The 14,848-nt window shown below is 40.9% G+C and overlaps 2 protein-coding genes across 3 annotated transcripts in view; one reads left to right on the forward strand and one right to left on the reverse strand.

The window, feature by feature from the left end:
- C1HXorf58 (chromosome 1 CXorf58 homolog) overlaps positions 1 to 3,048 on the reverse strand; it is a 38,663-nt gene extending 35,615 nt beyond the window's left edge. Inside the window, exons 1-2 of one of the 2 annotated variants that reach the window (XM_024106904.3) lie at positions 2,844 to 3,048; positions 950 to 1,055 (exon numbers count right to left, since the gene is read on the reverse strand). In XM_024106904.3, the coding sequence (XP_023962672.2) occupies positions 950 to 1,055; positions 2,844 to 2,886 (149 nt within the window). In that variant the 5' untranslated portion in view covers positions 2,887 to 3,048. Of the gene's footprint in view, positions 1 to 949; positions 1,069 to 2,843 lie in introns of both variants that reach the window. The other variant, XM_065579454.1, reaches the window with a different exon arrangement.
- Positions 1 to 14,848, forward strand: part of APOO (apolipoprotein O) — a 66,133-nt gene that overhangs the window by 12,884 nt on the left and 38,401 nt on the right. Inside the window, exons 2-4 of the mRNA XM_005281545.5 lie at positions 6,493 to 6,603; positions 10,385 to 10,504; positions 14,293 to 14,347. Of these exons, the coding sequence (XP_005281602.2) occupies positions 6,493 to 6,603; positions 10,385 to 10,504; positions 14,293 to 14,347 (286 nt within the window). The remainder of the gene's footprint in view (positions 1 to 6,492; positions 6,604 to 10,384; positions 10,505 to 14,292; positions 14,348 to 14,848) is intronic.

Below are 14,848 nucleotides of genomic sequence, written 5' to 3' on the forward strand. Positions count from 1 at the left end.
AGGGCTGCAAATCCCCATGCCCTAAAAGGCAAGAACAAAAATCTCCTGCCTGTGTTCTGGCAATCAAATAAAAAGGCTTGGGTGACAGCAGCATTATTTCTGGATTGGTTCCATAAGTGTTTCATTCCAGAGGTCAAGCGGTACCTCGAAGAGAAAGGACTTGACTTTAAAGTGTTGCTGATCGTAGACAATGCTCCTAGCCACCCTGCGGCACACCAGTTTGCACACAACAACGTTGAAGTTGTCTTCCCCCCCCCCCGCCCCTCCAATACCACCTCCAACCTCTCGACCAAGGCATGATTCAATGTTTCAAGGCCATGTACACGAGGCTTACGTTCACACGGATATGTAGCGCTATAAATGCTGATCCCAATCTTAATGTGATGGAGTGTTGGAAGTCCTTTAACATTGCCGATTACATCACTTATATTAAACAGGCAGTGGCTGCAATCAAGCCTGAAACAGTCAATGCATGTTGGCGAAATCTATGGTAAGAATGTGTGAATGATTTTAAGGGTTTCCCGACCATTAAAAAAGAAGTGAAACGCATTGTTCAGGTGGCCAGGCAAGTGAGTGGTGATGGCTTTGTCGACATCCTTGAGGAAGAAATTGAAGAATTAATTGAGAGCCATAGAGAAACATTGACTAACGAAGAGTTAAAGGAACTGATAAAATCGTCCACAGAAGACGACGATGATGACAACGAACAGGAAGAGCCAGCAAGTTGGAATCTTCATAAATTTGCTGACGTGTTTCAAGCAGCGAAATACTTGAATGATTTAATTTCTGAATACGATCCCTCTATGGAACGAAGCCTCAAAATCACACATAGCATTACAGATGATTTGAGACCGTATCAAGAAATGTTTGAGCAGCTCGAGAGACAACAGCAACAGTTGCCAATCACCATGTTTTTCAAGGAAAAACAACCAGCAGGAGATGAGCTTACGCAATTAACTTCTCGAGCTGAACCACTTCGTCTACGACTCGTTCTCCATCACCCAAGGTCTCCATCACCTCTGTCTCCTGGATCGACATCAAGCCCCGACCACCCCCTGTAATTACACCCTGTAATTAAAAATACAATACTGTAAAATTATATTTTGCATACGTACTCTTTATTATATACTGTACATTACTGTATACATTATACATATTACTGTACAGGGCTGTATGTACAGTATACTATACTTTATGGGCATTTAAGGGATTTTCAAGGGTAATTTTGACTATACGCAATTTTCTCCTTACACGCTGACTTTAGAACCTAAGCCCCGCGTAAGATGTGACTCCACTGTACACTGCAATACCCTGCAGTGTACTGTGTTCATGTGAAACCTGCTGCCCTGCACTAATAGTTCTCTAGTGTATTTTAATCTACCCTGTTTGAAATGGGACTGTTAGATCAAAGAGTACTAGGGAACATTTAGTGTGCAGCAGCAGGGTCCACACAGACCCTTAGTATGTGGCAGGCTGGTGTGGGGTAGATTTACACTCCAGCTTGCCCCACACTAAGTGTTTGTGTAGAAAAGCCCTAGGAAATTTACATAGAAGAAATCATCAGAGAAAAAAGCTCCACTTTATCCCTTAGCTCCTTTTTCCTGTTTATCTTGTGAGACAGAATAGGATTTATTTTCCTGTGGGAATTTTTTGAATTGTTAAATATTTTTGAGACAGTAGAAAGTAAAACAAAACAATGCAAGATGAAATATGATAGCCTTCCTCCACCAGTTTGCTGATGTAGTTTGCTCTACAAATAAAGCTGAACTCTGCTCACAATTTGCAAAAGCAACAGGCGTCACTTATTTTTTTGTCAGCTATAAAAATACAGAGCATTGGCTGGAGAAAATCTGTGCACTTATGCAATCTTTTTTTGCTACCCACTGAATAGCAGTAAGAGTGACGCAAGTTGAAGATACAATTAATATCAGAATGCTTTCTAAAATAGATACTGTACTAAGAATAATTCTTAACTTATTACAAAATCAGATAGATTCTAAAGTAAATTCTGAAAACGGAAAATGGGACAAGCTAACCTTTCATGATCTAAAGTAAATAAAGTTTCTATATATATAAAACATTTTAAAAAAATCTTTTAGCAATGGTTTTGTGTGGTACAAACTTTATTGATGTATAGGGCCATTACAGTGTTGCTGTGACTTGAAGGGTGCCTTCTCTTTAGAAGTGGAAGAGTAATATAGTCTTGTAGCTTAAATTAGTTTGTTTATTTTATAATGAGAACAAAAACACCCGGTTGAAAGTGACTGGTGCACTTCTGGTACTACTACAGTATGAAAAATAAATCTAACTCCCTTGCTCTGTCTGTGTGTACCCCTATAAATACTGATTCTTATTTGAGAACTGAGATGTACTGGAATGGGGCCATATAATATATACTTTAGTGAGACTTTTTATACATCACTTTAAAAATAAAAAAATTACAGTAGAACCTGGGAGTTACGAACCGACCAGTCAACCACCCACCTCATTTGGAACCAGAAATATGCAATCAGGCAGCAGCAGAGACCAAAAAAAAAGGGGGGGGGGCAGTAAATACAGTACTGTAGTAAATGTAACTACTAAAAAAAGGGGGGGGGAGCAGCATTTTTCTTCTGCATAGTACAGTTTCAAAGCTGTATTAAGTCCATGTTCAGTTGTAAACTTTTGAAAGAACAACCATGATGTTTTGTTCAGAGTTATGAACAACCTCCATTCCCAAGGTGTTCGTAACTTTTGAAGTTCTACTTATATCTACTATACTAGATTTAATACTTTTGCTCCATTGGTTATGGCTACATAATCTAATTTCTTAACAAAGAAAGAGTGGTAATACTGCTACTTACTCTTCCTAATTCCAAGTTCCTTTGAAGTCCCGATAGCTCGCATCCATGTGTTTTCTTTTCTAAATTATTTTTTCTGTTGTAATAAGATACTGCAGAAAAGAGAAACCTCGAACAATCTGGAAATAATAGTCAATGAGGTTTTTCTCCGAAAGAAGTAAGAAGACTACTTGAAAATTTAAATGCTGATTTTTCTCTTCTATAAATACATAACTACTTGTTTAAACTTTGGTCTGCTGCCTAACAGTACAGTAGATCATTAATTTGTTTTCTTACATTGGAGTTGTCGTTAAGAAATTGAATGATAATTCAGTGAAAGCAGCTTGTTTTTGTATAGATATGGGATGTTTCTACAATGAAGACTCATTGCAGAGGAGATTGGATTGAAGGCACAAACATTGTATCTGCACATGCTAAATAGAGGAAAAATAGATTTTGTGCATAGTTTACCAGAGAAGTGGAGAACCATTTTGGAGTTGCATTCTATCACAAAGGAGTTTATTCCTAATTACTGACTTCTTTGAAGTGTAGTTCATGGTTTAGTAGCTATCACAGTAAAACAATTTAGTTTTTTACTACTTTGTGTGAAACATATGCTAACTTTAAATATTTGAACTGTTCATTATGGTTTTGGAAAAACTATTATTGAAAAATCCCAATGGCTATAACTTTCCTGAAGGAGTACTTCGGATTTTTGTCTGATTTAGTGGCAAAATAGGCTTGCAGTAAAATAAAAATAACTTTCAGCTTCCAAGTAGCCCAGAAAAAATAGACCCTAGAATTAATCATTAGTTAAATATTCTCGTCAAGGCCTATTAATGTGTGTGTAAAGGCTTCTTGTTAGCTTAAGCAAATGTTTTTTATTAACAAAGTAGGTCACATCTTTGCTCTGCTGTGTAACAGAGTTCATGGTTCTGGCAAGAGTATTGTTTTTATATAGAGCTGTGCTAGCAAGGCACTAGTTATGGCTGATAAAGCACTTTCATTGTAAGCAACAGTTTTTTCTATCCTCCTCCTCCTCCCCCCACCTTCTCCTTCAAACACTTAAAACTTCCTGAAGAATACATGATCCTATGAGCTAGTTCTCACATGATATGTCTTGGCACATGAGTAAAAAGCTTTAAGAAGTTTGATAAAATTCTATTTTGAGATGTTGGATCACAAAATACAGTGTGCCAGGTTCACCCCCATTGTTACAGATGCGTCCAATTTGCGTTCCCCTCCCCCTTGCAGACCAGCTATGCTGAAGGGTGTATTGACCTTGGTATAGCGCAGAGATCGGCACCTTGGCAGGCCGTGTGCCAAAGGTTAAGCCCCCTGGCGAGCCGGGCCAGTTTGTTTACCTGCCGCGTCCACAGGTTCGGCTGATCGCGGCTCCTGCTGGCTGCGGTTCGCAGCTCCAGGCCAATGGGGGCTGTGGGAAGCGGCGGCAGCCCGCGCCGCTTCCTGCAGCCCCCATTGGCCTGGAGCGCCGCTTCCTGCAGCCCCCATTGGCCTGGAGCGGCGAACTGCAGCCAGCAGGAGCCGCGATTGGCTGAACCGGCGGACGCGGCAGGTAAACAAGCTGGCCCAGCCTGCCAAGGGGCTTTCCCTGGTGGGCTGCGTGCCAAAGGCTGCTATCCCCGGTATAGAGGAACTTTATTTCTCAAGGGGTGGACAGGAGATTCTCATGCAGACCTTGCTTGGTATTCAGCCCCTTTCCTACCGTGTCTAGCTCTGGCCTCTTCTGGGCTGATCCTACATTCACTTAGGGCAGTGCCAGCCAGCTCTAGACCACATGGCAGACCAAGAGTCACATATGGCTTGTTCCACTGCACTCAATCCTGGTGAGCTGCCTTCTGCTGGGGGCCATGGTGTCTATCATTTTGACCTGTTATCTGGTATGTGGATAATTAAAAAACAGTTGCTGCTGTCATTTGTTTTATTTATATAAATAAAAATCTTCAAACTTAAACTGAACTTAGTCAGCACGCAGTCTCTGATGTGATGGAAGAAATTTGGTTTAAAAACACTGTGTGTGTGTGTGTGTGTGTGTGTGTGTGTGTAAGTAAGTAAGTAAGTAAAATAAGTACATATTGTCTACATAATTGGTGGTTGAATTTTTAGATAAGAAAGTATACCAGCTGTGACAGAGGTGAGGAGCATGCTTCTAAGGCGGGGTGGGCAAACTTTTTGGCCTGAGGGCCACATCGGGTTTCTGAAATTGTTTGGAGAGCCCGTTAAGGGAGGCTGTGCCTCCCCAAACAGCCAGTGCTGGAGCACCAGAGCACCAGGACAGGCAGCTGCGCCGCCTGGCTGGAGTCAGCCATGCCACCGCGCAGCACAGAGCACTGGGTCAGGCCGCAGCTCTGCAAGAGCCCCACCGCCGAGAGCACTGGGCCAGCTTCCTGGGCCAGGAGCTCAGGGGCCGGGCAGGAGGGGCCCACAGGCTGGATGTGGCCTGCGGACCGTAGTTTGTCCACCTCTGATCTAAGGCATTTGCACTATTACTAAGGGCTGCTATAATCACCATTATTAAAACATAAACATGTCACTAGTTTAACTAAATTGGTGCAACATAACATCTTTAATTATACTATACCAGTGCAACTTCATGTGTAGACCAGCCCCATGTTTATTTGTGAAAAGTACTGTATGTATGGAAGGCTCTCGTATGGGTTAACTGGCTTTTTTGGATTAAACTTCTTGTTTTGGGCGAGTTGTGGGGGCAAATAACTCTTGGAAAAATGTCTTCCTTGCTCCCAGTTTCAATTCACAGTCATCTTGAGTGGCCACATATTCCATTTGTTTCTGTTTTAAACTCCATCACTCTTTGCTGTCTATTTAAAAGATGCATTGCAGCACATATCCTGGAAGTGAGAAAGATATCTGCTTTCAAGATGGTAGTCTTGTTATGTATTCAGATACAATAGTCTTTCCTTCTTACTTGAACCTGGCAACATCACCTCTGTTGCTAGTGCTTAATTTGTGCCAGGGCTGAACCCCAGCACCTCTAGGCTTGGCAGTTCATAGCCCCAGCACTCTGAGCTTGCTGCATCAGTTATGAAAGTAAAAAAATTGCTTGAGCCATGGCACCTCTCTCTTTATAAATTAAGCAGTCTGTAGCATGCTTAATTCAAGGCTCCCATGTGAGTGTAGATAGGAGGTACTTCTGAGTCACTGAGATGGCTGGGATTATACGTCAGAACTTTCATATTTTGGCACCGTAGTAGAAGTGGGCTGTCTTTTACGGGTGCTGAGCAGGTTCTACTGGAGGAAATGTGATGACACCTCCAAATCCCAACTTCAGTAAAATTGGGTGAATTATGAATTTATGAGCACGGCTTCAGGTATTTACAATTCAAAATTTGGCCATAATTTGTAATTCAAGTGTGTGTGTGTGTGTGTGGGGAAATCTTATGAGGTGAAAATGCAGGAAATATACACTCCTAGATATTGTGCCATTCAACTCTACACTTGATTTTCTGAGTATTTTGGCTCTTACTGTTGAGTATGTTGCATTCTTCAGTGCTAGTACGCCCTGCCTCTGACCACAACTCAGATTTATATGTGCTATGCATATAGCTCTCTGTATGGAAAGTATTCAAACATACTTGTCTAACGTGTTTCCAGCTGAGTGCATAAACTGTGTATAATCATATATTGTGTTTAGGTAATACGTCTGGGGGCTGCACCTGCTAGCCTGAGCTTGCTGTCCATCCAAGTATATGCTTCATCCTTGAAGAAGGAAACTCCAAAAAAAGAGTTGCTAAAAATTGATGAGGTAAGACCCTACCGTTCTGGTTGCATTCATAGTGTTTTGGTGGCGGTGGAGTAATGTTAGCAAATTAAGAAGCACGTGTCTAACAGAGTAAGATCATTTACTTTGGGAGGGCAAAAATGTTTGCATGGCTGTCTTCATGTTACAAGGACAAAAGAATAATTAATTTAAACTTGCAATGGAAAAGTCCATAAGCTCTGCTTTTACTTTCCTAACTATATGTTTTGAGGCCTGTTTGACATTTTGAGACTTGCTCATGTACAAAATACTGTAGTATTTTTCCATATCTGAAAACCTCTAATAAAATATTTTTAGTTGAGTAGCTCTCTGTCCTAAGAAAGCTGCCCATACTAGTATATCTAATCCACAGGAATGTCTTTATCTCCTGCTTTTTCTCCAGCAGACACTATGTGCTATTTATATGATGTGTTCTGTTGGCTTTCATTTGCAGGCTTACGTAAAGCAACAAAGCCAAAAGCTTGTCTATCTTAAAATACAACTGTATTTATCATTCACTGTCCTCATTTACAATCCTGCAATGCAACCTACTAGCTTGTAATTCTACATGTGTACAGGGATCCCCAGACTTTGCACTGAAGGATCAGGGCTTAAATATGTTTTGTCCATAACACAAAACACGATGAACAACAACAGAAAAAAAATCAGGGTGAAAAGCAGGGTTACAGAAATAACAGCCTATGGGCACTTTAGTTATGCATTCATCTGGATAACTGTTACTAAAAACTATTTGTTTATACACTAAAGCTGCGTATGGATTGGCCATTACCTCTTTTTTTTTTTTTTTTTAATCTGAATAGCTAGTCAAAATTTGAGGCCTTGTAAGTTGTAGGGCCCCCCGGGGGGAGGGGAGGGCAATTTGCCCTGGGCCCTGCAGGAGCCCCCATGGGAGTTTTTTTCGGGGCTCCTGGAATGGGGTCCTTCACTCACTCCAGGGGCCTCGGAGCTTCTTCTGCTCCAGGTCTTCGAGGGCAATTCGGCTGTGGGGGGTCCTTCCGCCCCGGGACCCGCCGCCGAAGTGCCCTGAAGACCCGCGGCAGGGGGTCCTTACACTCCCGGACCCGCTGCCGAAGTGCCGGGTCTTCGGCGGCAATTCGGCAGTGGGGGCCCCCCGCCGCCGAAGACCCCAGGCCACCTGAATCCTCTGGGCGGCCCTGGTAAGTTGTTCCAGTTGGGAATAGAAACTGATCATGGAATCTGATATATTCTTTGATGCCATCTTGTTCATTCACAAGGAATGTACTTATCTTAGGGCTTTCTATAGTGTCGACCACCACAGTGTCTAGTCCATTAGTCTTGCTCAATTTAACTGAAAAAGCTGTGCTGTGAGACTCCCTCCAGCCCATTTGCAACCCATACATAGCTTGATTTAACACAGTGTAGAAGCTTTGGATTGCAAGAGAGGTATTTTAATCTCCAAATGCAGGGGGAACACAACAAACCAGGGGGTAGCTTCTTTGCTTACAGCCCCAAGTCTGTTTAGACAGCACCAGACCCAAAAGATCTCTTCAGGCTTCTCCAGGAGTCACTCTGTGCTTAAACTGGTGCTTGGCTTTCTTGCCCTCTTCGGAATCTTTTTGTTTCTTGTCTCCCCTTCTACCTCCAGTCATCCAGCTTGCACTGTTTTCCCCGTCACCTGTAACTGGTCAGAACAATACCGTGGAACCGTCCATGCACATGGTGCTAGTTTCTGGGCAGACTTCATTATGCCTTATTTCAAAGTGACCCCTTGTCTCTAACATCTATCTTAATTGAAGGGTGCATTCACACATCAATTGCAACAAGGTGTAATCCAGCTCATAACACTATACAGCAGTGGTTCTCAAACTTTTGTAGTGGTGACCCCTTTCACATAGCAAGCCTGTGTGTGTGGCCCCCTTCCCCCCCCCTAGAAATTAAAAACACTCTTTTACATATTTAACACCATTATAAATGCTGGAGGCAAAGCGGGGTTTGGGGTGGAGGCTGACAGCTCGTGAGCCCCCATGTAATAGCCTCGTGACCCTCTGAAGGGTCCCAACCCCCAGTTTGAGAACCCCTGTTATACAGCAAACCTCAGTGTTCCTGAGAAACCATCAGTAGCTCTAATACTTTAAGATGTAACCAAAAGACATACTGGAGAGTGTTTATTTTAAGAATTAGTTATAGTTGCCCACGCTGTCCTGCTCCAGCCTGGAGAGTGGATCTTTCAAGTAAAGATTTGGCTACTGTTGCATGTTGCATTCACTTAAACATTTTTTTTTTTTAAGAACATTTTGCACTCTAATAATTCTTTAATGTCAAAAGTATTTTTCTTTCCTACAACTAAAAACGGCTTTTGGTTTGTTGAAATTTAAAGGGCTTAAATAAAAGTAGTTTTGGGGTAACACTAGGTATGAGAAATGTCAACCTAAAAAGGAACTTTTTGGAGAGTATTATGAGGAACTGAACTTAAGATTTAGAATGAAATGACTGTCAAGCTGCTTGTGTACTATGTCAGCAAATCTGCAGTTCATGTTTCTTATTGCTTTAGAAAAATAAGTTGTCATACTTTGTTTAAAAGAGTACTAATTATATATGCATTTTCTTGCATGCATTCCAATTAACTGGTTGTAAATATCTGTCAAAACTTCTGCAGCTCATATTTAAGAAAATAAACAAAACTCGACAATAGCATGTAAAATAGAAAGAGCATTAAGATATCAGTCTTCAGGTAGTGTGACAAGTTGACATTTTTTTAAAAGGCTAATATCCAATGACTATAGCTGTGAGTCTTTCACGGAGGTCAGGGAAGTTCTGGATTCTGTGACTTCCGCAGGGGCTGGTGCCACGGCCTTAGCGGCTGGTGCAGCCCTGGGGCCAGCCACACCAGCCACTGCTCCAGCGGCCCCAGGCAAGTGGTCCCGGGCCCTGCCCCAGAGCAGTGGTCCAGGAGCTGCAGCAGCGCCCCGGACCGCTGCCCGCCTGGAGGAGGAGCTGCGGCGGTGGCCTGGGTCACCCCCCGCCCGGAGGAGGAGCAGCATCCACTGGAGCACCTCTTCCTCCCCAGCACCTAAGATTTAGTTGGGGTATTTTTAGTAAAAGTCACAGACAGGTCACTGGCTGAGACTTTTTGGTTATTGCCGTGACCTGTCCGTGACTTTTACTAAAAATACCTGTGACTAAATCGTAGTCTTACTAATGACATTAGGTGTGTCTTCATTATGTAAATACTACTTCTTTAGATGTCCCACCTATGTCATTCACAACAGTGTTGCTAATGCTGTCCATTACTACTGAAGGTAACAATTGCAACATCCCAAACATAGTACAATTTTCTGTAAATCTCAAATTCTCTGCTAAATAAAAAGCCCACCAGACTGTTAATTTAAAAACTACTTAAATTCTTTAATAATGTCTTGGGTAAATATAGAAAATGACTGCTCTAAGATCTAGTACACTTAATACAAACGCTGAGAACCAATATTGCTGATTAAGTATAGAAAACACTTCTCACAATTATGTATGTGATTTTTGGGACCAAATGAGTCTGATGTTCTGTTTCTAAACCTGTAGTTGGATTAGCCATCAATTTGTTTGGCTGAACAGAGGAGCAATTAGTCATGCTCTCCTCATGATGTGTAATTATTCTTTAATTCACATAGTTCTCACAGCTTGACTGTATTTTTATTATGTCTTGTAGTATCATTTACTTTGCACTAGGCATGGTTGAATTATACAGCTCCTGCCCTGAGGACCTTCTTGTACAAGTCTACCTTTTTAACCTCTTGTTTGCAAATATTCACAGCTTTCACTCTACTCCTGTCCAACTCATGAGTCTAAATATGTGGAGGAGCCACAAACCCAGTTGGAAAAGGGGATCTCAGATCTGCGGCATTCTGTGGAGCCATATACATCTTGGTGTCAGGTATAGCAGTTTTATCTTACAGAAGTACTGATTTGTTTTCATAGTTAAGGACGATGGAGGATTTTGCTTATGACAGGATATTAAAACCTGTCTTGATCTGAATTAGTGAATTTTTTTTTTTTTTTTTAGTAGAAAGACAGACATCTCTGAGGGGTCCGAATATTTAAAGATATTTTAGTCATTAGGAAGTGTTTCTGGAAAAAGAAATGGTTCTTTTTGTCTGCAACTGTGCATGGTGTATTTCACCAAATCTTGTACCTCTTTTTGGCCAAAAAAATAATAAAAAAAAAAGTTTTAGAATCCTTCCCCCCCAAACTTCTAAACTCAACCTTGATCTCCCTTGTCTGAGCTGGAAAAACCTCCCCCCCACACACAATCTTTTAGCTCTTAAGCTTTTAACAATTTCTCCTTGCCTTAAAAATAGCAGAGTTGCTATCAATCCTCAATTTCCTTATCTTTGTGTAGGTTGTTAGCAGGGAAAAGGAAGGTGAAAGTTAGATACTGCAATGTACATAATAAATCGTATAATATAGAAATTGTATAACATATGCAATGCATTGTGGTCCTCTGTACAGATCATTTTAACCTAGATTTTCTGTTATTCTCTCAAATACAATTCAATTCTATACAATAAAAGTTAAAGGATTGAACAACAATATAAAAAAGGTTTCAGAGTAGCAGCCGTGTTAGTCTGTATCCGCAAAAAGAACAGGAGTACTTGTGGCACCTTAGAGACTAACAAATTTATTAGAGCATAAGCTTTCGTGGGCTACAGCCCACTTCTTCGGATGCATAATATAAAAAAGGAGGCCCTTCAGGCTCTTAAAGCTGGTCACATGCCCTTGCATGCTTCGATGAATCAAAGCAGGAGCCATTGCCTATATTCTGACTAAAATATCGACAGGAAAATCCATCAGGTGGGGATAAGCTTCTTCCATACCCATTGTGTTTGTTGATGGGCCATCAACTTGAATATTCTAGTCACAATGTGCTGTCTAGACCGGATGTAAACTACCTCCTGGTTGTTACCCAGAAGCAAATGAAAATAATACATGTGTACAAATAGGATAATCACATTCAACAAATCGTAACTTTTCCATTGACACCTCCCATGACATAATTTGTACAAGATTTGTTACAATTATATAACAGTGGTAGCAAAAATGATCTACGTGGTCAAATTTTAAGCATATAATGTCACACCTCCAACGCCACCAATCTGTGGGAGGTCTGGTAGCCTACTTACACACCTAGGGACGGTACTGTCAGTAATGCAATGAACGTAGGCTTAGTGAAAGAATGTGTTAGTCACAAATGCTTTTACTTTTTAAACAGCACAAGAATTACAGCTCTTGGGAAAACGACAAAGCCCTGAACACAGACCCCTTCAGCCTGACCTCACCACATTTTTGAACCCTGGATTCGGTCCAATCCTTAGGCCAGACAGCTCTTCATGCTTGGCCCAGTGTTCTGCACATGACAATGGAATGGCCTCCTTTGCTTAGAACATTCCTTTTTTTAAAACAACCTCTGACACATTTCTTGCCCCTGCTCTTCTCCTGGGGAATTTCTAGGCTCTGAACTGTGGCTGTCCCCTTCATGGCTTCTGGGTAGAGTCTCATTCAAAGTCATTGGCCTGCTGGTTGCTAATCTTTGTTTCACTAGGGTACAACCAATGTTCTTGATTGCTCTGTCACAGCTTGCTAGACAGTCTGTCCACTGAGTTGTCTAATCCCTGCTACAAAATGGATGCCCAACAATGCCACGCTAAAGGTGGCAATCAAAATGGAGGTTGAAATACATGGCCTTTTCAAAATAAAATGGATTTTCCAATTTGACACTGACATAATCCCTGATGTGTCATACCCTTTACTGTGGTATCTGGGCTTCCATGTTAAATGGGATCTGAAAGGCTTTCTGCTTTTATGGCTGTTTACATGCAGGGTCTGACCTCTTTAAATTCCTGTGTTCTATTGGTTGCCTGGAACAACCAGTGTAAACATCATGCTGGGAGTGGAACTTCAGAGAGGACTGACCTGTCTGGAAATTCAGTTGGACTGACTGAGAGTACTTACTGCTCTGTACTGTAAGGCTCTGTGGTCTGTTAATCTCTTACCCTGTCTTATTTTTGTTTACATGGTAATAATTTGTATCGTATGACTCACTGGTGCTGTATGTATTACACACTTATTCATGACTGATAGCTTTCCTGTCTGCAGTATCACCATACTGTGGTGTTTTTAACAGACATAGTTGACACAGTAGGCAAGGAAAGTGCACAATTTTAGGGACTTGATTCAGACTTCGATCTCAAGAAGAGCTTTTCTCCCATTGTGTTACAGAAAGTAGCATTTTGGGGTGGCTCTTTCAGATATTTAAAAATTGTTTTAATCCAGAAAACAAATGAAAACCAGTTTTGAGTAGATTCATATATTATTTTATGCCTTTGATAATTGTTAACTGTTAGTTAAAGTAGCCTTTTAAACAATTTTTCTATTTAAAGCTGTAAAACAGAGAGCATCATACTCTGCATGACAAAAGTTCAGGCTTTTATTAACATGCTATAAAATCTTTAGACCTTGCTCTTTTGTGTACCAGCTGATAGCATAACCAACTCCCGTAAACTGATTTATTTATGCTTAAATCTACCCCGTGTGAACTCTTTCTCCCTGGTAGATTTTGGTTGTTGTTACTGCTGAAAATAAATGAGAGCCCTAAAGATATTGTTCCCTTACCCAGTATACTAATTTAGTGCTTTCATTTCCCTGTACTTGAAATTTAGGGTGTAAAATTATTTAAGTGGTATTGCAAGATTGTTCTCTACATCTTAACTCTAGGCATGTGTGTGTTACCTATTGATTTGCTTACTTCTCTGGAGGTAGTTTTGTGCAGTATCTCCCTGTAAATATTAAGATGTTCTTCTTCTGTCAAGGCAGGCATCAGTGCATTTGTATGATTAAGTTTCTCAATAGCTGAAGAATAAGAGCATTGTGACTTCTTGCTTCATGAGCTGAGTGCTTCCAGTACAGGAGAAGTCTCAAAATTATTCCTGCAGTTGGGACAACTATCAGTAGCTCCAGTACTGAGCGTCTGGACTTATTCACTTTTTCATTAATTAAATTGGCATGCGTATGTGTTTAACCCTCATATCCTCCAAGAATACTGTTATACCAATTTGTCATAATCTAGTCTGGTGAAAGAGAAAATAACTGCGTTCAAAATCAGTAATGTCTCTCCATGGATCACTAGCAATGAGTTATTGTATAGCTATGTGACCTTCCTCTTCTGTGATAACTCATTTATTTTGTAATGCATGGATATGCCAAGATACCTGAGCATGGTGTGGTAGGAGAGCAGCTGCATAATTCCTTAATTTCTGCTCTATCATCAGGATCTTGGAGCAGTGCTAAATTTGGTCTTCTATTCATTTTTGAGGCAGTGGACACAATCTTCATTCAGAATTTATGGTTGAAAATATTCTTTGCTGTGTTTAATGTCAAGTGTGAAACTAGGCAAACAGAACTGTGAGTGGAGAAGGGAACGGGAGAAGGGGACCGAAGGGAAGAGGTCTTGGCAGCACGGATAAAATCAGAACTGCACATAGGTACCAGAGAAGTCCCTTTAGTTTTCCGAATATTCTATGATGACAGTCTCGAACATACAAGGCTGCTGTGCCTGAATTGACATGGAATGTATAAAACTAATGTTGTTGCTCTTCATCAGGTTATTATAATCAACAGTTACTTCTGTTTTGCTATTGTATATTTAATCTTTTTTTTTCTCCCCAGGATCTTTACACTAAAGCTATGCCCAAAGTAGAAAAAACTGTTGAACGTGGTAGAGGTAAATCAGCTTACATTTTTCTTTACTAATAGGTGAGGTGCTTGATAGGGAAAAATTATGATGCATGGCTATAGTTACATGTACCTTCTATTAGCTCAGAGCTCCATTAAACATTATTCAGCACATTGTGTGAATAAAGGAACTTCAAATCTTTCTGCTATTTGTGCTATGGATTTCTTGGATTTCTTTTGTGGAGCATCATGGTATTCTGTTTTTGATAATTAAAAGCATAGTCCTGTGTCTGTCGTAAACAGTGCAAGAGTAAGGGCTGGTCTACACCAAAAATTTAAGCAACATAGCTGGGTTGAACTAGAGGTGTAAAAAAATTAACAACCCTGAGAGATGTAGTTAAACTGACCAAAGCCCCAGTATAGACACAGCTAGGTCCTCCTAGTTCCTTTCTCTCAAGGGGGTGGATTAACTACAGCAATGGAAAAAACATTTCTGGCTCTGTAGCAAGTGTCTACATTATGGCACTATACAGGCACACCTGCAGCATCT

This window comes from Chrysemys picta, chromosome 1, assembly GCF_011386835.1.
Source record: "Chrysemys picta bellii isolate R12L10 chromosome 1, ASM1138683v2, whole genome shotgun sequence".
NCBI classification, from domain to species: Eukaryota; Metazoa; Chordata; order Testudines; family Emydidae; genus Chrysemys; species Chrysemys picta.